General features: G+C 39.9%; 1 protein-coding gene across 1 annotated transcript in view; it reads right to left on the reverse strand.

Annotated features, from left to right (window-relative positions):
* Positions 1–22,902, reverse strand: part of lrmda (leucine rich melanocyte differentiation associated) — a 198,123-nt gene extending 175,221 nt beyond the window's left edge. The window contains 2 exon segments of the mRNA XM_018696796.2: positions 21,959–22,059; positions 22,617–22,902. Of these exon segments, the coding sequence (XP_018552312.1) occupies positions 21,959–22,059; positions 22,617–22,658 (143 nt within the window). The 5' untranslated portion in view covers positions 22,659–22,902.
* Between the last annotated feature and the right edge of the window lie 236 nt (positions 22,903–23,138).

The raw sequence follows: 23,138 nt of genomic DNA on the forward strand, positions 1-23,138 counted from the left end.
GAAATTACATTACTGTAGAGTTTAAGAGCATATAGTGCAAATGTAAATTCACATTCATCATCCTAAAGTCAGAGAGGAGAGATGGAGTACAGGGGATGGAGTTGCCCCTGTGGATCATGGACCCATTATCCAACTCAAACAAATCCAGTGGCTGAGTCCCACAGGCACTAAATGAGCCTTAACTGACAGACAGGTATATTTTAACAAGGTATGAGAGCTTTTCATTTACTGCTTACATTCATAGGGCACGTTTTTAGGGGCCTATTTTAGTCATCAGCATAAAAGCATTAGTATCGGGAATGCCAAGCATGTTTCAGTGTTGATCCAAATCAACGATGTTCTTTATTTTTTAAAACCTAAATGCTGCAATATGCTCAGTCATACCATTGGCTAGCAAAAATATTAAGTATGTTTTTGTGTAAAAAAAAAATCAATAAAAAGATGTAATCATCTCTAAGCTTTAATCTTTTCTTGAAGTTGGAAATGACTCAGTTTAATACAAATACAAAGTTTAATACATTTACATGACACATGGAAGATTAAGTATTTTTAGGACTTGTGCGCAAGTCAGTTAAGCAAAGATATTATAAGACCTGCACCTCCTGTGCAAGGCTGCATATTTTGAAAATACAGTATAGTCCATACATTCATGCTTTAACAATCAATCAAGTATCACCACAGACAGCAGAAAACTCACACTGCACACTAATTCATCTGCTCCTGCCTCTTGTGATTCAAAACATCTGCCTGATCTATTTGCAGATAGCATTAGCTACCTAGGTAATCAGTTGACTCAATACAGCTAATGTTGTTCACTAATATGCAAATTATTTTTTGGCCTTTCTAAGCACATTGTAATGTCTAAATTTTTATAACACAGACATTTTACACATCATGCAAAAACAAGACATGTGTCAAGTAGCCAAAATATTTTTCCCTTTGTATGTTAATGTTGCCTGAGCACACCAAGCAGGATTTATTGCAGTACCATGGTTGGCCAGTGGGACATTTTCTCTTCCATACTTGTTCAATGTGTTGTACATTCTACTTTACTGTATCTACTTTAGTGTATGTATAGGTTTTTCTCTAATCAGTGATTAAGCTTCTCTGAACCTCTACAGTAGGTGTTGTACTGAATGAAGACAGACCCACTATTAGGCAACTGAAGGAAAGATGGCAGGAGATGATAATGCATGCTGTGTTCTTTTTGGCAAGAAAAAAGTCCAACTGTTAGAAGTAAAACTGAATGGTTTCTGTTGACATTACAGCACTGTGGCACTGGGTATTGCTGCTAAAATTGTCACACGACCCACATTAACTAAAGCGGTCAGTGTGTGTGTGTGTGTGTGTGCGTGTGTGTGTGTGTGTATACCACTTGAAAGCCTGTGATCACAGAACTTGTGTTACAAACACGTAACTCTTCCCAGAAAGTGCTGATGACTTTCCTGTTTCAGTCTCACTCTCTGCTTCTCTCTCTCTTCCTCCCTCTTTTTCACTCTCTCTCTCTCTCTCTCTCTCTCTTTCTCATTCATCTTAAAATGGATTGCTCTGTCACCTGGACTAACACTTTACTGAGAGCAGCCATCAATACTTTTTGTCAAAAACTGCAGGCTGTGCCAGACATGTCATCAATCACCATTTACATAAAACAAAGAGCTTTCTATGACTGCCAGTCAGAGGCAGGACTGCTCTGACTTTGCCGGAGATAAAAGGAGCTGTTTCATAGGTCCACTGAGACACTGACTGCACTACAGGCCTACATGTGTTGTCAATCTCAAACCAATTGCTATTGGTTTGCAAATAGCAAGCAATAAATCAATGAACTGGAGCTATTTGATCTCTCTCCATAAGAGTCAAGGTGAGCCTACAACTTTAAATGAAAAGACAGGTTACTGTTTAAAAGGATGAAAACAAGCACCAGTGGGAAAATGACTGTTAAAACATTACAAACAAATACCATAAAGAGAGAAAGTAAAATTTACAACATTCAAATCTAAGGGTTAATGACAAAATACAGTTGTAACATTTGACTGCTTCACCAGCGTCTGTGGCATGTCAATGTCCACCTGTGTTTGGACAAGTTCATATGTCAAGAGATATGAACAGGCATCCTCTCCCCCACCTTCCATCCATCCCCAGAAGACGAAAATAAGCGAGCTTTGATATGAAACACACACACCGGTGTCAGAGGCCTGGTTCATACATTCACAGCGTCTGACACTCAGAGGAAAGCAAGATTTCATATCATTTATTTAACAGAGGAAATATGGTAATCTTCCTTATAATTGCTCTCACTCCAATCCATATTTTCCAGACAAATACAGTAAGCAGGCCAAAAACTTCTGAGATAATCTATTCAGCCGATATGCTTTGTTATTTTGGAAATAATGTATTGCATAAGCACTAAAAACTGATTCACTAGAAACTAACAAGATTTCTTCTGTTTTCTTCTCACCTAAGGTTTAGCAAAGACACACACATGCATGCAATGTGAATGTGCATGCATACACACACGCACGTGCACACATAAAGAATTCAATTTGGAAACCATCATTGGAGCGCAGAGGAGAACTGGAAAGTCATATTGCTATAATGCTCAGATTATCAATCATTCTGACATTTTATTGGCTTTATCACTGTACATACCATTAAAATGATGTCTGGCCCAGATTGTCAGGGGGCAAACATTAAACAGGCCAGGATTAAAATGCAGATCCCAAACACCTTCCCCCTCCGCTGCTGAAATTGCACAGGACTAGGCAGCTGACTTTGGATGTGCTGTCAGAGGAGACATCGCATCAACACGGAGCTGGGCTGACGAGTAGATAGATAGTGTCACACTCAGGAAATGCAGAGGCTTCCCTCTATTTATCACATGCTGTAGTCAGTCAATGCACTGAAAGAGTGATAACAAATGAGGGGAAGAAACATCTATTAATCTCCCCTTGCACTCCTAATCAGACATCATTGGCAAACTCCTTTGCACTAGAATGACATGCGGCTAGCCTACTGCTCATGAAGGAACATATTAATACCAACACTTGCGCTATTAAAAGTAATGTTTGGTGGCTCTGAAGCAGTGAGGAAAGCAAATATCCATATTTCAAAAGATCTTGACAGTTAAAAGGTTGTTAATGGGCATTTAAATGCTAGTGCTGCTGCCAAGCTGGCAAAGAGAGCCATAAAGCAAAAGAAATGTCTCCTCTCTCTCAAAACCTTTAATCAAAGCCATGTAAAGCAAACACACCACTCCGCCGGCTGTGTACACCAAAAAAAAAAAAAAAAAAAGTTTGCCCAAAAATTCTTCCTTTACTTTCTCCTAACTTTGTGTAGTCATGAAACATGGATGTTTAGAAATGCTAGTGTGTGTTTTTGTCTTCATCACCAAATGGAAGATTTTCCTTTAGAGTTTGGTGTTGATCACAAAGTCAGTAAGTAATTTAAAGTTGTAAAGTAAAGTAAAAAAAGAAAAGAAAAAAAAAGTTTGAAAAAAGTTTGTATTTCTGGCTGACAAGGCATTTTGAGTAATTCATTACATCTCTCATGGTTTGGGAATTTTTATTTCTGTTACTGATAAGCATAGGCCAGGAACAAGTGGTGAGATTCTGAAATGATATGATTACTTGCCTGGAAAATGCAACACACTTGTACTGTGGATGAAAATGTGACATTTTCTACAAAGATGACGTGTTTGTTTCACATCTGGACCTGTCTTAATTGTCTCTGGTTGTGTCCGTGGAAGAGGTCTAAAGACAGAAATGTCCCTGTCTGACAGCATACGTGATCAGCTAAGAATGAACAAATTAATTATGAAAATGAACGACAGAATACACAGTGCTGATATATGGATACGCAATTCTCTACTAAAATTAGCACAAGGAAAGAACAATGAGTGACAGTCAGTGCATTTACATGCACTTGAGCAACTGTCAGCTTTCACAGTTTTTTTTTTTTTAAAACAGAAGAAAAAATTAAGCTTTTCTTAATCACAGCAATAGAATGGAGAAACAAAGTTAGCAAAGCTAGATTTCAGCTGTGAATCCTGAGTTTATTAATTTATAGTCTTTAAAGTCCAGCAGTTTAGACGCTGTTCTTATGGCCTAAATAAGTAGCCTACAGCATGTTTTAGAGGCGAAAAGCCAGTTTTGTTTAAGATTTAAGATAAAAGGTGTAAACGCACACACACAGTCAACCTTACAGTAAAAAAGCTCTCAAGCAAAATGCTATGACAGCTGCCGTGATTGTTTGATTCTGTTTGCAGTGTCAGTCATATGATAAGAAATTGGCACAGTTCATGCTGTCACAAGAGATTTTACTGGTCTTTCATAGACTGCACAGACTGGGGCTGGAGCCACAGGAGAACAGCTGCGAAACCCAGGATTCTGTTCAATTTCAAGATTTCATATGAAGTTAAATTTATAGTTATAGGGCTTTATTATACATACAGTACTGTATATAGAGGTCCTGCTGAGGTTGCATTGTTCATCTTCACTCCATTTCCATTTTTCTCAGGACACATATTACTTATCCCTTTGCTCCACGAAGGCAGCCTTACAATCCTTGTGTTAATCATTGTGTGGGACAGATGTGTGCATGCAAGATGAATTTGAGGTGACATGTGACAATATATCTGGTTTCTATATGATAAGATCCATTGTTACCATATAAAATATCATTAAAATATCTAAATGATAAGCAGAGTATACAGGGGTTGGATGGACTGAAAATAGATCCAATGTCTGAGAGATAGACAGGAGCCAGAATATTAAATTCTCCTGTCAATGAATGTCTCCTTGTGTTCTAGATAAGAAAGGGTAGTAAACGGTCTAACCCACAGGTCTCATGACTAGACACAAGATTCTTCTATCTACGTCATTTCCTCATTAGTGGCACCCCCCACCAGAGCCACAGTCAGTCCACAAAGGTTTCACTTCATGAAGTCAAACTCACACTAAACAACATTTGGCGTTCAAGTCTGATGTTGTAAACACTTAAATCACTTGCTGAGTGAGTTAAATCTCACAACGGTCTGAATGAGCTATCTATGGTATCATATCTGCTCGCTTCATCAGTGTTAAAGAAAACGGGCAATAAATGAGGGGATAATTGTAACATATAGTTTTGATCATGTGCTAACCTCCCAAATCAACTACCACAGTGTAAACGCGAATGAACGCCAGCCTGTGTGAACTCCTCAGACAAACAGACATGAGTCCTCCTGTACAAGGACTTTGAAGCCTGTCACAAAAGGCTTGAGACAGCGCTGTTCTTCTCATTAATCTCCCAATAGAGGAAATGAATAGACAGACTGGGCTCGACATTTTTTGTTCTCTCATAAAGAGAAACACAGAAGAGCTTGGAATGAAGCTCCACACATTATGAAAGCTATTATCTTCAGCTGCCAGTCTCAGTGAGAGAGAGAGAGAGAGAAAGCTGGTAATCCAAAACTAATAGGCAGAATGAGAGGTGCAAAAAAGTAGGGGACTGGGTCAGATCATCTCTCTCTCTCCCTCTCCCCTCCAATTACTGACAGACAGTTGAGAATATGAAATGAGACTGAGGAATGAGAAATATTCATATTTTCTCTGAATGGTATTAAACCCTGACAAAGAAAATGGATGGTGGTTTCAATTTTGACAGTGTATCAAATCTGACAAGATATTAAACTGATCTCAAAACACAGACTGTCTGTATCATTACCAAGACAAAATAGGATGTTCTCATCTTGGGTCATAATAAAAAAAAAAGATTTATTACTAAAAAGACACAAATTGACATTTTCAAAATGACTGTTCCAATCCCATCCTTTCATCAAATTATCAGGCAAACAGCATACCCCGGCATTTAAGGCGAGACTCGGCTGGCACTGATCCTCAGCCACCAAACCAGTGAAAATAGCGAGCATGACATAACTCAGACTACTTGATCTGCAGTCAGTCACTGCAGACAAAATCCCTTCAAATCCTTGATGACTGCAGGACACTCATCCACCGCACATATCCATCATCACAGAGGTTTCCAGAAGGTCATTGATGGTTCTAATATAACAGTCATTACCTATCCAGTATCCAGAAGATGATTATCAACAGAGAGTTACCACTGGAATATGAGACACACGATATCTTGTGGTGGTGTTATGCTCTAAAAAATATGCAAGACTCAGTTACAGGATCTTATTATTAGGTCTGTTATTATTACTACTTTGATCACAAAAATTATAATTCTAAGCTTTCTACATGGACTCCTTCACTATAAATTTATACAACTTACACTTTCTGACAGCATGAGTTCTCTCCAAGATCTCATCTATCTTCAGTTAAAATAATTCACAAAACCAACACACTTGCATCACCAACCCCCCATGAGAAATTTGGTCATACAACCTTTTTCTCGCTTCCGGATATTCTTTTCAATTCTGGGTACCTCGAGCATCCTCCACTGGCTCTACTACTTCAAAAAACACACCTCATGAAAAAATCAGGAGGCCTGTCTGACATGTGTCCCCGTGCCCTGATGGCATGCCAACACCAAAGACCAGCATTGATTTTGTGTAACGCGGGGTCGGATTAGCCCTCTGCAGGGATTAGCTGCCTGTGCAAGGCCTCGGGGTTTGCTATAAAGCTAATAATTAATTTAAACAGCCAGGCCCATGGAAGGATATACTCACTACACGTTCCCAGCGTGAGGGGGTGAATATGAGTGACGGACTGCCTGGCACTCCATGAAAGGAACAGCTGTGTGTATATGACGGCCTACTGTATGTTCAACTTGGTTCTGATGATTTGTAGTTGCACCCCTGCCTTGCTGTAACCCCAGATGGCGACCACTACACATTTGTAAAACTTCTTGCTACAGATTAATATGTAGTGTTAATTAGAAGAACCATTTGGCTTGATTTAATGACTTAAACTGTTATACAGCCAAGTATGATTGACAGGGAGGTGTTTGGCTGATAAGAGCACACATTCAAACCAATCTGAAATCACAACAAAAGGTCATAAAGATACAGTATATATTCCAGAATAGCCATAAATGCCTGTAAAAGATAGCAACTGTGCTGCTCCTGGTCAGGCTGTAAGAGGAAAACAGGATGGATAATCTAATTGCAAATAAAGCCAGCAGTTGTCTCTGGGCCATTAACAAACCCACCTGACTCCAAAGGTGGTTATGTATCAACACTGTCACCTACTAATTAACTGACTTGTTTTTTCTGTAATATGAAGTCACAATATACAGAGGAGAAAATTGTATGTATGCAGCCATAGACAACAGATCTGTATAACTATTGTCACCTCACCTGAGAAAAATGATAATAAAAACACTACACCACTACTAAGTTAGGGCTTTTATTTATCCAAAATACAAAAAGATATCAACAGCTTTAATCAGGGTCATTTGTGTTTTCTGTTCTTCAGAGAAATGTGCTTTTTTTTCTCCTGTATTTCTAGTCACACCTTCATATCCTGAGCTGATCTCACTTTGAGAGGACCTTGTTTACTGTAAACTGTGAATGTCTTCTCGCAGGAAGAAATCACAGCAACGTTCTGATGTGTGAAAACACACACTCCAGGTAAAAGTCAGTTTGAAATAGTGTTCCTGTATATTTAGGGCCCGAGCAACGAGTTGCGTGGGCCCAACGGGGCCATGCAACGAGTTGCAAGGACCCTCTTGTTTTCGGTCTGTTTATTATTATTATTATTATTATTATTATTATTATTATTATTTTTTTTCTTCTTTTTCCGCCTCTTAGATCGGCTTTTTGAGGGCCTTAACATGCGTGAAAACTTACCAAAATTTGCAGACGCGTCAGGCACGGCGAAAAATTTAATAATTTAGGGGTCTTGAGCATGGGCGTGGTAAAATGCCCTCGGTAGCGCCACCTACATTTTTAAACGGAACAGCCCCTCAAGCCCGTTGCGCCTAAAAATCTGAAAATCTGCACACATATGTAACATCCCATGACGCACCAAAAAGTCTCTTGGAGCCATATTCTAAACCCAACAGAAAGTATTTTTATTTTGACCGGAAGGTGAAAAAATTGTGTGTTTTTGGCCATTTCCAGGGGTCGCTTGAACGCGAACTAGTCCTAGACGCATTATCCCATTGACTTCAAAACTTAATAGTATGTTCTTAAGACATAGACGATGTTAAATTGCGGCAGATTTTGAGTTTTTGTTGAAGGGCGTGGAAGTTATGGCCCCTCAAAGTTCGATTACTCGCCACGAAACAGGAAGTTGCTTTATTTTTGCTATATTTCGGCCATACTTTGTCCAAACTGCATCAAACTTTACAGGATTGTTAATGGTACCTATCTGCACACATCCATATGTCAATATTCATACAATTGTTGTAGCGCCACCTATTTATAGCAGGAAATGACATATTTTATAGTGTGATGTCCAGTTTCTAGACGGGTGACCAGATTCACTTCAAATGTTGTCAGCCCCTCCTTGACAATTTTTGGAAGAAGTCCTCCGAAAATTGTGAGTTTGGGTCGAAGCGTGTGCCGGTTCTGGCCCGTCAAAGTTCGGAAACCCAACTTCCTGTTTGAAACCTCAGATTTTGGGGTAACTTCCTGTTGCGACTCTCTACTTTATCCTACAGATGGAGCCATTGTATTACTCTTTGATGGGTTTTTGGAAGGGGGTCTCTGTGTGTGTGTGTCTGTGTGTGTGTGTTTGAGGGGGGAGGGGAAGAGGAGTTGATTGAGTCTGTGAGAAGCTGCCACAGGGAGGTTACAGTCAGGAGAGCCAAGAGCTGTCACAGATGATGAGCTCTGAAAAATATTATCACAGAAAATAATTAGCATAAAAGCTTTTATTTTAAATTTGTTGCAACAAATTCAGGTTTCTTACAGCATTTTCCTTATTGAAAACTAAATTCTACCTGAAATGTATCAATAAAAATCTTCTTTTGCAGTTAATGTCACCAGTTTATAGTTTAGTTTTAATAGCATTCCCTGTTACTGATGTGCCTTTAATTATCGGTTCTATCAGGGATCATTTATGTGTTTATCTTACGGGGGTGAGCCACCTCACAGGTTGGTTATATTACCTGTTGACCTCAGCTCAGTGAGCTAAGACAATGTTTAATGCAGTGTTTTTTCTGATATGAAAATGGATATTATTCAGCACATCTAACCTCAGCAGGCCCCTCTTCAGAAACTCATATCTGCAGATGTCAAAGCTGGCTCAAACGTTGTCCACAGTCTCATGACATGTTTAACACGAAGCACAGCACGCTGGTTAAGCTCATGGCAAACTGTTACTAACAGCTAAAATGAAAGCTTGTCTGTATGTAGTCTAACTGGTTAGTTTGTCACTAATCTCCAAATTTTGCAAATTGCTATAAACTTCACTCTCTTAAACCAGTAACAGTCTGAGCTGGACTGATAGGGGTCTGTATGGATAAAGATAAAATCCTAATGATACCCATCCCTACAGCTGGTTAGTGGCTTCGCCCTGACTTTAGGCAGATGAGATATTCACTGTTCAAATAACTTCATTATAACCCTTGTTTAAGCATAAATGATTTATATATGCACCCAATAACAGAACTTGCAAAAAAATGCTTTTGCTCAAAGCTCAAAGCTTGTAAACTCAAGTTAAAACTGAGTTTTATCTCCTTTTGGGAGGGGGTATCTGTGTGTGTGTGTGTGTGTTTGTGTTTGTGTTTGTGTTTGAGGGGGGAGGGGAAGAGGAGTTGATTGAGTCTGTGAGAAGCTGCCACAGAGAGGTTACAGTCAGGAGAGCCAAGAGCTGTCACAGATGATGAGCTCTGAAAAATATTATCACAGAAAATAATTAGCATAAAAGCTTTTATTTAAAATTTTTACATCTCGGAAGTGTGAACTGTTACGCCAGCGTGTGCCCTGCGACCTGCGTTGACCCCGCGGTTGCCGGGGTCCCGCGGTCGCCGCTCCCCCGACGGGCGCCGGGTGCGAGGGCCCGTTCAACGCTGCTCGCAGCTTTAATTGTCTTTGTAACAATATTAGCAAAGCAAAGCATAGAAAAATCCCTTTGTGCCACAAAGCAACACAGCAGTCCTGTATGAAATGCAGCATCAACTCCTTGGCGATGGTTTTGTTTGTTTACAGTTAGCATATTTATGCATCCAAATGCCTTAAAATGAATGTGGTAATATTCATTAACAATAAGGTGCAACATGTATATATGTAATACAATCCAAGATAAGCCTAAAGCTGTATTAATAAAAATGTCTTAGAACCAATGTATGTTTTATCTGAAGTGTAACAAAAACAATGAAAACCATCACAAGTTGAAGCGTTTCGCTGTAGCCCTCTGTTATCATCCCCCTCCTTTTACCTAGCTGCCAATAAGGGTTGCCATAGTCAGAGAAGGTAAAGGGATTTCTCCTTCTCTTCAAAAGACTTTGATCTGACTGACACACAAACGGCCCTCAGATCACAAGTCTACAGACCCTGTTGGGCCTCTCTGCCTGGTCTGCGTGTACATGTACACTTCGTCCCTATGAGGATTCCTTACCCTCCTCCCATTTCCCTTCGTCTCTCCTTTATCCCTTCTTCTTCTTCCTCCTCCTCCTCCTCCTCCACTGCCTCCTCCTTCTCCTCCTCTTCCTCTGCTGTTTGGTGTTTTGAAACATCTGAGTACAGACATGTTCTGAGCTTTGGAGGACCCAGGGGCCTGAGATCCAGACAGAGGGAGAAAATAAAGAAACTCTACAGTGCCCCCGGTACAAAAGCTATCTCACCATCACCACTGGGGAGAAACTCTTAAACATCACCAAACGTCTGGACAGACAGAGAAGATCAGAAGACTGTTTGGTCTGTTGTTCACATAATCATACTGTCAGCTAATGGTGCAGTCAGCAGCTCACAGTGGAACCACTATGATGGGAGTCAATGCATTTATCCTAATGGATAGACAGTGTTTTATAAGGGAAAACAGAGAATAAGAATACTGTACTACACAGACTGCTGGCCCCAAAATGGAAGGGTTGTTCCTTGTAGTTTTCCAGCACAGACGTGTCAGCAGCATGAACATGAAACATGCCGTCACTGTTTCTTATCTCAATATGTCCCTGGGTGGAAAAGTGAGGCAACAGCTTACTGATGTCTTGCAGCCTGCCTGACCATTAAAACATATTTCCATGCTGATGGATGTCAGATGTAGCCTCAAAAAAAAAAAAAAAAAAAAACCAGCTTGCCCTTGATTTTTGAGCACATTCCCAAGTACAGTTTTCTAAACTTATTCTTCATGCTTCACAAATGGAACAAGTAAATACAGACTATAAACAAGTTAAAATAATAAAGGAAAGAGGAGAACAAGAGCGCAGCCGGGTGAGAGCACAGGGGCCGTTATCTCCCACAAATCTTCCTGTTTGACCGATATCGAGTTCTTGGGATGGTGGCTTGGAAGGACAGTCGGTGGTTTTTATAAGTGAAAGCTGTGAAAGATGTGAGTAAGTTTATCCGAAATGGAAACAGGAAATGAGTTACAGCTGTGCTGAGAATGTGGCACAGCTGTCCAGGGCCAGAGATGGTTTAAGTATTCTACAGGAGTGCAGAAAAAAAAGAGAAAAGAATAGGAGATACACTGACGACGGCTGTCAGGGGCCTGAAGTTGCAGAGCAAGCAAATAAGGTGACCTGCATGTACTGTATTTATCACTTCAAGAGTGGCAAACTGTGATTAAACCTGACTCAAATCACTGAGGTTAAAAGATGATTATATTACACCCTCGTCTTCACCAGAATGCAACAGCAAATTCTTATAGCAATCACGAGGCCTTCAAGAGCAGCTACCTCTAATAACAGCTTCCAACTGCATTTTATGGTCATAGGATTTATTCATCTACTGACAACATTTATCATGCAGCTCTCTTAAAAAATCATCCCCTAAAATTCAAAACATGGCAAAACTGCAATCATCCTCTAAAATCTTGGCATGAATACACCCATGTATCTGTCTTCACTTTTCACCCCTGGGCCCTCTAGGAAAGACTGTGGGAGATTGAAAGCCATGGAGCGACCAAAACTGCCTAGACCATACCAAAGGAAGCTCCTTTGTTCCTCTTCCAAAACAGGCTCCAAACAGTTTTTTCCCCCCTTTTTTCCATTTGGGACTCAGCCAAGGGAAGTAGAAGTATGGCTGCCCCTCTCCATGCTCTGTCCTAATATGTTCCATGCCTTCCAGTTGCTTACTTCATCAATCTGGGAGATGGGCAAGTGTGATGGGGTGAACATAAACAGAGCTTGAGTTATGGGCTAAAAGAGACACAGGCTCTGTTTCAAACATAAGTTTGCGCCCTCTTCCCTTTTTTTTTCTTTTTCTTTTTTTTTTTTGGAGAGAAAACACTCATACAGAAAGGTCCTAATCATCGGCAGGGATCTTGAATGACTTTGTATTATGTACTTTAAAACCAGTGCAGCAGAGGATTGAAGACAAGGAAGCAGGTTTACAATATTGAAATTCACCCCCATCATCAACTTCAAGCACCAAGCTTGTTATTGACAGCCGAGTGCCAGTCCTAATCATCTGCCTTTTAATGCTCGCTTAAAAATACACACCCTCATGTCAAAACTTGAGTACACATTAACTCTCCCCAAATCGTCTACTTACTAAACATGTCACTAATGAATTATACATCAGACTCTCTCATATTTACATAGTGTTTCAGCAGAATTTGTGTAGTAGTTGTAAACTATTTCACAAGTGTTTAAATATGTACGAGAGTCAAGATCTTAGCCAGTGCATGCACTGTACAGTAGATGTTTACGCAATATCAAAAGACTCTGCTATGCCTATCAAAATGAGTAAGACATATGGACAGTTTGTTTTTCACTTGCCAAAATAGAAAAGGGAGTATGTCCACTTGGGCCCCATCAGGTCAAATCATAAAGATCCATCACTGGCTTTGCACTCTGCTAAAACGCTAAGGAAACATATTGTAGATTTTAAGACCCTCTTTATTCAGCCAGACTGTGTACTAAAACTAATTGGATTTCTGTCAATGGAAAAAATATATCCCTGGGACAGCTTTGAACTCAATAGCTCTGACTATCCAACTGCGCATGAGGGAGTGGGACCTTGCCACATGCCAAGCACCAGGGAGGAAAATTAAATCGGTGGTCAACATAAAATATTAAAATAGCATGGTATCGAATTTTTGAAAAATGATGTCAGGGCGGCTCATTATGGCCAGCAAGGCAGTGAATTAAGCTATATTTAGTGGGTGATAATTGAAATCATAGCTGTAGTCATTACCACTGACAAGTTTCTAAATAATACCCAATAAATCCCCTCTTTTTAGCAAGGTCCCCATGACAGCTGGCAGTGCTGAAAAATATAAAGTAGAGAAACAGAATCTCTTTTCCTTTCTTTCCTCTCTCAGTTCCTCTCTGTCCCCCCCAACTCCTCTCACTCTCTCCCTCTCTCTTAAAGCCAATAAAATGTCAGCTTTTATTCTCCTCCTCCAAAGTGTTGGCTAGATGTCAGCAGGCCCTTCTAAAGCTCTGCCACTGCAAGCTGAAGGCCTGTAAATCTCCATGTCAGTGGCACGCCATCCATCTTGGGATATACAATAAAAAATGTGACGCAGTCATAAAAGGAATGGCATCACTGCCCAGTATATATAATGTGAACAATAGGAACATAAAGATGTTCCATTCCATTCAGAATCCTAAACCACGAGATGGCCTCAGACTGAAGAAGAGACGAGAGTGTGGGATGCTCTCAATGGCTGATGGCACCTAATGACAGCGATTAACAGATGGTTCAGTGGGATTTTGTTGTGTTTTAACAAAGAGATATAGATTTATACTGTATATGTTATACTCAGGCTAAAGGTACTGATAGACTAGCTGCTCGGTTGTCTTTGGAGGATAAGGTTGACAATATTCTATGTGTTTGTTACCATCAAAACCAACCAAAGGAACCAAAACCAGCAATATATTGATCCTACTAACAAGTATTGCCTCTGCAGCTGAAGCTTGATATAGGTTATTCATCTCTGCTATACACCTCCCCTCCTGTTAAAACAGTAAGCCACACTGTTGCAGTGGGTGACATGTTCATTATGATTAACAGAGGCATTCCACCTACATTGTTCTGCTGCTGTAAATACTTACTTCAGCCCCAAATATTATTAATCCACAGTCCCCAACAAATGCACTATTTACTTCTGTTTTACGATTGTTTGCTTAAAACTAGAGTGCCCAGATGTTTCAGGAAATTCAGGAGCCTTATTCAAAGACAAATCTACATATTCTCAGCATACTTTTATACAGACAGGGTAGGCAAGTTGGAAGGAACAGACAGATTTACACATTGTTGGTTTCAGTCCTGAATTTGTTTACAGTCCTTGACAGAATGACTGAATTCAATTTCTATTATTGTGTCATGCTCTATGCCCTGGTCTGCATGGGCTTATAAGACACCACAAATTCATACAAGCCAGGACAAGACTCATTTCGAAAAAACAGAGAAGCAGCTTAAGCATGTTGCACAATCAAATTTTCAGGCTATCATTATCTAAACCAAAATTCATAAATAGACTTATATTGCTTCACTGCTTTTCCAGTGAATTTGGTCAGCTAAATAAATATCTGCAAATACAGACAAGCATCTACCATGTTTATCTTTATTCTTTGTTGCTTGCCACTCTTGACAGCTGTCTCTTGAGAGAACTGACATATAACTCAATGTTGGATACGTATATACTTCTGCAATGTTGTGGGCAACATCAAGGACTGTTGCACAGTGTCACTGGATAGTTTGCTGCCACAGTAATACTCACAACTTCCTTAAACATGGCTGACAGAAGAAGTGAGAAGATATTTTCACATGTCATAAACATGAGGGAAACTACAGCAGCCCTGAAAAACTATTTGTTTAGACATCTATAGTATGTTCTTACTGTCACCAAAGTATATATTGCTGGATGTGGTGTGATGTATTACCCTTTGCAGAAAGACAGGTGTTGAGGATATGAGGGATCAAGCATAAATCGACCCCACTGAATCAGAGGGTCAGGACCTGCACTGATAATATCAGATGATAATCTCTGGTCCTTTTTAAATTAGCGGCTGAATCTGTGTGCTTCTTCAGAAAATTACATCTAAATGAGTTTCATGTCAATGTAGGCATTTTCTGCTGTGAATCAGAACATACTTTTCTAGTATATACATATGGTTATACGTGTGTTCAAAATTTGTTTTTTATTCATAGTTCAAATGCAGATAGAGTTAAACATGATGCCAGATGTATAGAAACAAATCAAACCACAGATTTTAACAAATACTCACCCTTAGAGCACATGTACTAGAGTTGATGAGATCTACTGATGAGGTTTTGAGGATAAAATATGCAGTTCATCTGAAAAGATCATCTGACCTTCAGGGAAATTTATATTAAAGCAAACTTAGCTTAAGTGAACATAGACAGCTGGAAGCAGAAAACACAGAAACAAAACAATGGACCATCTACAGACTGGAGACGTAATGAAGGCCACATTATTGTGGTTTGGTTGCAATTTGTGGGAGAGCTTTCAATCATATAATCACATACAAGTTAGTCATCTTGCCAAAAGAAAAGAAAATAGATAAAAACAGATTTTGGCTGGGTTTTAGTTTCATGTGAAGATGGTTGTCTTAATTAACTTAATGCAGCAAGAGGTTTTGTGTCAGATGCCTATCATCAAACCTTTTGAAGATCTATCTACAGACAATACAACTGAGACTGTTCAAATTGTCAAAAATATAACCCCATCTAAATGACAAGAGCCATCGTATACCATACATATGATTTGGATAAACAGAACAAATTATTCTTTACTACACTATAGGACTCAGCGACTCAAGCCCTCTGCCTGCACTGTTTTAACTGTCCTCAACAGTGAGAAAAGCGTTTGTCGTCCTCACATAAAAGAAAATTCTGATATAACCTCAAATTGGAGAGATGGAGGAACAAGACAAGTCATCCATTACGCATAACATCCTCCGCTCTATGTCATTTCATCACTTTGCCAGGAGTAGTACATCATTTTAAAAAAACATCCCAGTGAAAATTAAAAAGGTTATGTTTTTTCGCAATACCACAGAATGGTACAAAATATCAACGTTCTTGATATGAATAAGTTATTTCCTGCCAGACCCTGTCCCTCTCATCCCTCTGGTTTAAATCTCTTAGGGCTGGGAGAGCTCTGCATCCCCCTTAATTTATGAGACACAGATCAGGTTATCTGAGTATATCGGCCTAAACAGGCCTGATAGATCGGATATGGAATATATTTCCTCAGCAGAGCAGAGTACGCCACCACTATTACCAGACACACAGACACACACACGCATGCACGCACACACACACACACATACACACACACTATGCAACCAGTTAAGTGATTTGAGGACTTCATACTGCCAATGTTTCATATCCTCTCCTCCTAACTGACACTTTATCTGCATACCGGCATCTCTGCAGATTGAACACTTAGGCAAGACAATGACAGGCTCTCTTCCTGTTGTCACTTCTCATTCTAGGACCAGTCTAATGCCTCTTACTGGGCTTCTGCCAATAACAGAGCCCACCTCCCTCCCTCCTCCCCTCACCATCAAACAACCAAAGTCTACCTATCCTGGATAAAAAAGGAGCACTTCATGTCTGTGACACTCATTTGTCAATTAGAAGGCCCCTTCCCGTGTTGACATACAGCGACTTGAAAGACAGAGCCGTGCCTGTGACGAATTAAAAGAGACAGATGAGTGAGGCATGAGCGGCGGAGTAATACTATAATGTTCTTTAGATATGAATATAAAACGACACAGCTGACAAGCCATACAAGGTTTTATTTCATTTCTCAGTGTACCAGGCCTCCCTACTTTGTCTTCTTTGTTCTCTTTTCATCAGACTACTTACATCTCATTTTGACAGCCAGGCGACATTTAGAGCACTTTCGTTTTAAAACGCGAGTTAGCATACTTGATTTGTCATTAAAATGCAAAACGCCTGCCATCACCAACATAGCCCGGGTGAGCACATACCCCCTCAGATACACGCAGACACAGACACAGACGTACTGTACATACACACACACACACACACACACACACAGGTAGCTGAGGTTCATCTGCAATGCTAAGGTTCAATATGGACATCTCTTTCTTAACAGCGGGCTGAATTTCAACTTAAGTCTCATGTACGGAATTCATCTGATATTTAAAATTCTGACAGTCCAAGTATATCAAAGAGCAGTGTCAGTGTTTCATTGGTCTTCAGATCATGTAGTGAGTAGTACTGGATATGACCCCAGTTAACAACTGAATTGAAGGTCTGAAATTTAAAGGCCCCAATTTTGTACAAACGTTACCAAAACCTGACCATGCCTGCGGTAATAAAATGTATTTAAACACATCACTTCTAACTTGAACTGCAAAAGTGGAACCACTCCAGTTTGGCACTGGGTGAAAAGACAACATTGCAGGATGATGCGCAGGCTTGCCATTAAAAGCATTATTCATGCTGATAACAAGATGTGTTATGTTTGTCAGGTCTGTCAGCAGACAGTGGAGGAAGGCAGGAGTCAAGTACCAGTGTAACAGATTCTCTGTTAACCTGTGACTTTCCTCTGAATGCAATCAATGGTTGCTTGAAGTGGCTGTGGTAAAATTTCAGAAAATACCCATCTGGATTGTTAACTTAAAGTATGTGACATCAACAAGAACTACTCAGTCCCATACAGACTTAGACTATTGTTCAAAAACTATTTCTTGTCAAATAACAAATCCAGTTCACCACCAAATTCCTTCTCATTCTAGGTGTGCATATGCCTGTCTTGTACAAATAACACAGACAGATCACCTTTTGACCAGCTTCAATTTGCACAAGATCAGTTTAGACCCCTATGACCTTTTATACATTTATCATAATGTAATTAAATATAAATATATTAAATATAAATAAACTACAACAACCAAAATGATCAGTTGAATCAACAACCACTCTGACATAATCACAGCAAAGAATGAATATGCTAATGATGGGAATTATTCTAAAGCTATTGTATTGTGGCTGTGTCCATTTTAAGTACCACACTTAAAAATAGATCTGGCGAAGATCTATTTGTGTAAAACATGATGTGGTCTGTCAAAATACCAATCAACTAGAACAACCAACATTATGATCAACTGTAACAAACATTTCATTGTTGTTCTAATATATTTTTTGTGCATTTTTACATTAAATCTGTAGTATACAGTATCATGTGTCGAGAGGGCATGTGAGGGGCACATCTAACTAGTGAAAACAGATCTAAGTAAAATAGAGCAGGCTTAACTTTCAGGTTAGGTTTAAGGTTTTATAAACGTCAGCACTGCACAGACATGATCTGTTTATCGAGCTGCCATGTCAGATCTCAGAGGAAAGGTATCACTGTTCTAACAATGTCAGGAATTCTTCCTGTGACTCATAGACATGTATCCTCCTAAAACCCCATGTGTCTGGGGTGATAGCACTGCATGTAACAGATGCAGTGCACCCAAAGTGCACCCCAGTCACAGAAGAGAGTCATGTCAACACAGCACATGCCCACTCGCAGCATTGTGTATACACCTGACCTGGAACAAAGTGGACAACACAATGCTATCCAGGCCCGTCCTGAGACAGAAATCTCACTAGTGAGCCACACGTCACAACACATTGATGAGACAGGCTGACACAGTAGCACACAGAGGGAGAGGTGTGGGTGTGACAGCCCACTACCATAATTTTCATCCTGCCATTACCTGCCCAGCCACTCACAGTTATGCTCACAGAGACAGATGCACAAACACTGCACACAGGCAAACAATGTGCACAAGCATACACACAAACACAGGCATATGTACAACACACACAAAAAAAACACACAGGACTCAGTTAAAAGTGATGCCAGTACCTTGCTTCTCATTGTGACTCATTGTCAGGTTGCTGGATGAGTGTTGTCAATTGAGCTGACAGGAATAAGCATATTAGCCACAACAAACTCTGGCAATGTCTCCTTCTCCATTTGAGTCAAGCAGCATGAAGAAGTGCATGACGCTGAAGGCAGTCCACCGAGTTTCACTAACATGTGCATCTGTTTACACCTGGCTTGCTTGAGCTGACACTGAAATGGGGTCATGGTGTCAATACACAAATGTCTCTACTATCTGACATGTGATGTGAAATGATGGCTAGCAAAACGTCTACACAGTGCTGGATCTGGAAAATATATGAATATAAGACTGAGATATAAGACTAAATATAATCCTGGATGTTGGATGTGGTAATATTGCAAAATTGCTCAAATAATGTCTTTTTTCCTGATCTTACAGGCTGAATTACAGTTCAGCAGGGGAACATTATAAATTATTCAGTTTATAGGTTTTGGCCAGTACTTGTTGAAAAATACAGCACGCTGCCAGTAAACTACTGCATAAACTTACCAAAATTCTCATATTTACTTGATATGGGGATGAGTCATTTCCTTACATCAAGGGTAAAAGTGTGCCTTTACATTTATTTTAACCATAATAAGCCATGGCTGCTTAAATATGGAATATACCAGCATTCTAGTTTTTAAAAATGCTTATACTGATTTACATATAACTGTTTAAGGATTTGCAGGAAAGCTTTAAAATATGCACACGTTAAAAAAAACAAACAAAAAAACAAGGGAAGAGATGCTTGAAAACAGCACAGACTGAAATTACCATGGAAATTATTGGCCATAGGGTAGAAACGTCAATATCACACTTTAATCCAAAGACTCAGCATTTTCTTATTATATGTTACTTATTTATATGTTAAAGATAAGTAAAATAAACAAAGTATGCCTCTGCTTGCTTTATCAATCAATTCACAGCTGGTATTTATATTTTCTCAAACTGTATAATTATGTCAAAGTGTACACTCTACAAGCACGAGCACCTTACTGAAAATACTGGTATTCTAAATCAAAATATTGTGTCAAATTGATTTTGTCTTCATCACCAAACTCTACTCCAAAAGCTGCACACAAGTACAGCAGCACAGAGAGTTCAGGGGCAGAAAAAACAATTCTTTACAGCAGAAGCTTTCCACCATTAAGCTGGGAGTCAGGGGCCTCTGTCTATTAGTTGCATTCTTATGGGGATCAAAACCACTCAGGTGGGGGTTGCTATGCTTTAGTTAGCATATAACATTATCACATGTTGAGGTGCTTATTGAGTTTCACAGCTCCACCCACCCATGGCAGGCAGAAACCAATCGCAACAGAGCAGGAGTTTAAGAGACAATGGTGGATATATAGGTCTGGGGTGTGAGTGTGTTGTAATGTTACCAAGAAGACTTGCTCAACACATTTCATGAACATCTGTATCTTCGCAACATGCACAAGGTTTAAAAAGTCAGCAGGAGACGGACGTATGGAGCATTTACGATAAAGGAAAACTACTTCAAGACATTTGTTTGTTTTCAGCGTGAACCATTTAAACACACCGTCTACAGAAGAGACAAAGATGAAGCACTATGTAACAAATTACTCTGCCCACTAGCAAACCATCAATCAATAGTCTGCTGATATGAGCCCCAAATGGTTCGAGTACCACCTCATTACTTCTGCACCGCTTCTCTGCCCATACCACCCTTTGAAGTTTAGTAATGATATCTGACATCTGAGATTAGCCGAACTGAAAATTAATAATGAATTAGTAATATCTGAGTCATAAATATTTGATTCTAAACATCAAGTCCTTAATGTGACAGGTTCAAGGGCGAGAAACATAATGCCAGCCTTGATCTCCCTGAAACCAACACACATAAGGGTTGTTCCAGTCAGATTTCATAAAGCTGTTTTCCAGACATAACAGGCCTCCTCTTCCTCAGCAGTAACACAGAGACATCTACTATAATGCCATGCAAGTATGTTGTACCAAGCAGAGAGCAGCTATGATCTCATGGCAATCATCCTATGTAAAGAATAAAGATTTAAAACATTAATGTTGTGTCATATTGTCATACTATTTGGCCATCATGTCTATTACTTAAGATGAAAATTTACTTAACAGCCTCATTGCAGATTGTGAGCAAGGTGACACTACTAGACAAATGGTCAAATTTAACCAAATTATCCACACAACATAAAATTTTAAATTGTAACAAACTCAACAATGCTTGTAATAATTTGCTCTAGCGCATTTACAATGATCAGGACTTCACACAGCACATTATGTAAAGCTGAACCCGATACTAAACAAAACTGTGTGCACACATGAGTACAGGAAATATTACATCAGAAGGTCACACATTTACTGACAATGAATGTTTTTTCTCACACAGTTACACACATTCACAGTGCCTTGCTCATAGGCACTTCCCCCAGCAGGTTCATTCATTCAATTAACCCCAAACATATTTTTCCAGCTTGTCAGACCTCTGTGTGCAGATGAGGGATTTTTCAGGATGACATGATGTAAATCAGTTAAATTGAGGACTCCGCAACCTCAAGCACAGACAACTGCCTCAAGATGACAGTTTTCACCAAAAAAAAATTGCCTTGACTGAGACGGCTTCATGGTCTGACAGTCATGAAAAGGGTTCAGAAACAAAGGCACCTTATAACCATCATCTCCCTCCTTTTACTTGCCAGATCAACTATACTAGGCCTGCTGTTGAAATGGCAGCCCCCTCTGAAGCAGCTGCCATGAGGTGTTCCTTCATGTCCTGACAGAGGGATCTTTTCTTCTATTTGCCCCCTGAATTAGCATGTCACATTTATCGATCGTGCCTTTTATCCTGCCCCAGTGTGACACAATCCTGGCTCTGACACTCATTCAGCTCTTTGATGTTCTGATGACACTGTGACCACCTATAGACCTGGGGGCACACTTTCAATTGCACCTGATGTAAAGATGCATGTCTCCCAGTAACAGAGAGAGAGGCAGAGGCAGTATGCATCCACACGATTACATGTATGTCACCTACCTGAGCTGATTGAAGCTCAGATCCAGCCTTCTTGCAAAGTGGCCGTATGTGTCCCCAAGGAAGTCTGGAATGTCCTTACAGTCATGTCCAATGTAGGAAATCTTTCATAATAACAAACATGACAAAAAAACAGAACTGTGAGACAAGAAGCATTAATAGACAGTAGCCCTGATGTGAGTACAGCAAAATAATATTTATTCAGGACACTCGACCTTTAAAAAATGTTGATTAAGCAACATTATTTGAATTTACTTTCAATTATATAGGATGCCTTAGTGCAGCAGCTAACCCTAAAGTGAGAACATTTCAACATCCAGAGCCATGCTATTAATTTTGCATGGAGATAGTCATTTTCTATATGCCTTGCAGCCCTCATTATACAGACTGCATAATACTTCAACCGTTTGCCCTGCCACTAAGTACACGTTATGACATGATATTGCTCCACTATTTTCTCCAGTGAAGTTGTAGGAGGAACAGCAAAACTGAAAGTCATGACTGTAACGTTAGCTACCGTGTCACATGACACCAGTGTTGTCGAAGAAATAAACAGAACCCGTACACGTCCAGTACCAGCACAACAGCCACTGATTTAAGCACCAGCTAAATGTGAGAGAGGGCAAAGTCCGACACGAACACTTTTCCAAAACAAACTTACCTGAGTCCCATTCAATGCGACCAACGACTCGTTGTGTGCCATAACTTTCTCCTGATGATGACAGCCTGTGTTTTTGAAGATAAGCTATCTGCGTTGAAAACCAAAGTCCTGCTCACGTCAGAAAATCCGCTGCTGTCAACATTAAATGGTTATATTAGTGGATGTATTCTTATCCCAGGCTACTTTGGAGATCTGCTGGCGCTTTGCAATTGACTTTACAGTTTCCGCGTGCCGCTTCAATCAGCTGACCTGCTGTTGTGCGGAAGCACGCGGTCACAGTGTTTGTTGCAGATAAAATCTCGGTGCTCCTGACCGTCGCCTGATGAGAGTGCATGTTTCAGGTTTCCTACACCATGTATGGAAACCCTGTCTTTGGCATAACTTTGCGTTGAAGGAAAACACATAATCATTTTAAAAAGTCCAGTTTAAATTGTTTTAACAAGGTGGATGGACTGTCAGCACCTGTTGAAAAGCACCGAGAATAACACCTGTTTTTACACCAGGGGGCTAGGATAAGACATG

The sequence above is a fragment of the Lates calcarifer genome, linkage group LG16_LG22 (genome assembly GCF_001640805.2).
Source record: "Lates calcarifer isolate ASB-BC8 linkage group LG16_LG22, TLL_Latcal_v3, whole genome shotgun sequence".
Classification (NCBI taxonomy): domain Eukaryota; kingdom Metazoa; phylum Chordata; class Actinopteri; family Centropomidae; genus Lates; species Lates calcarifer.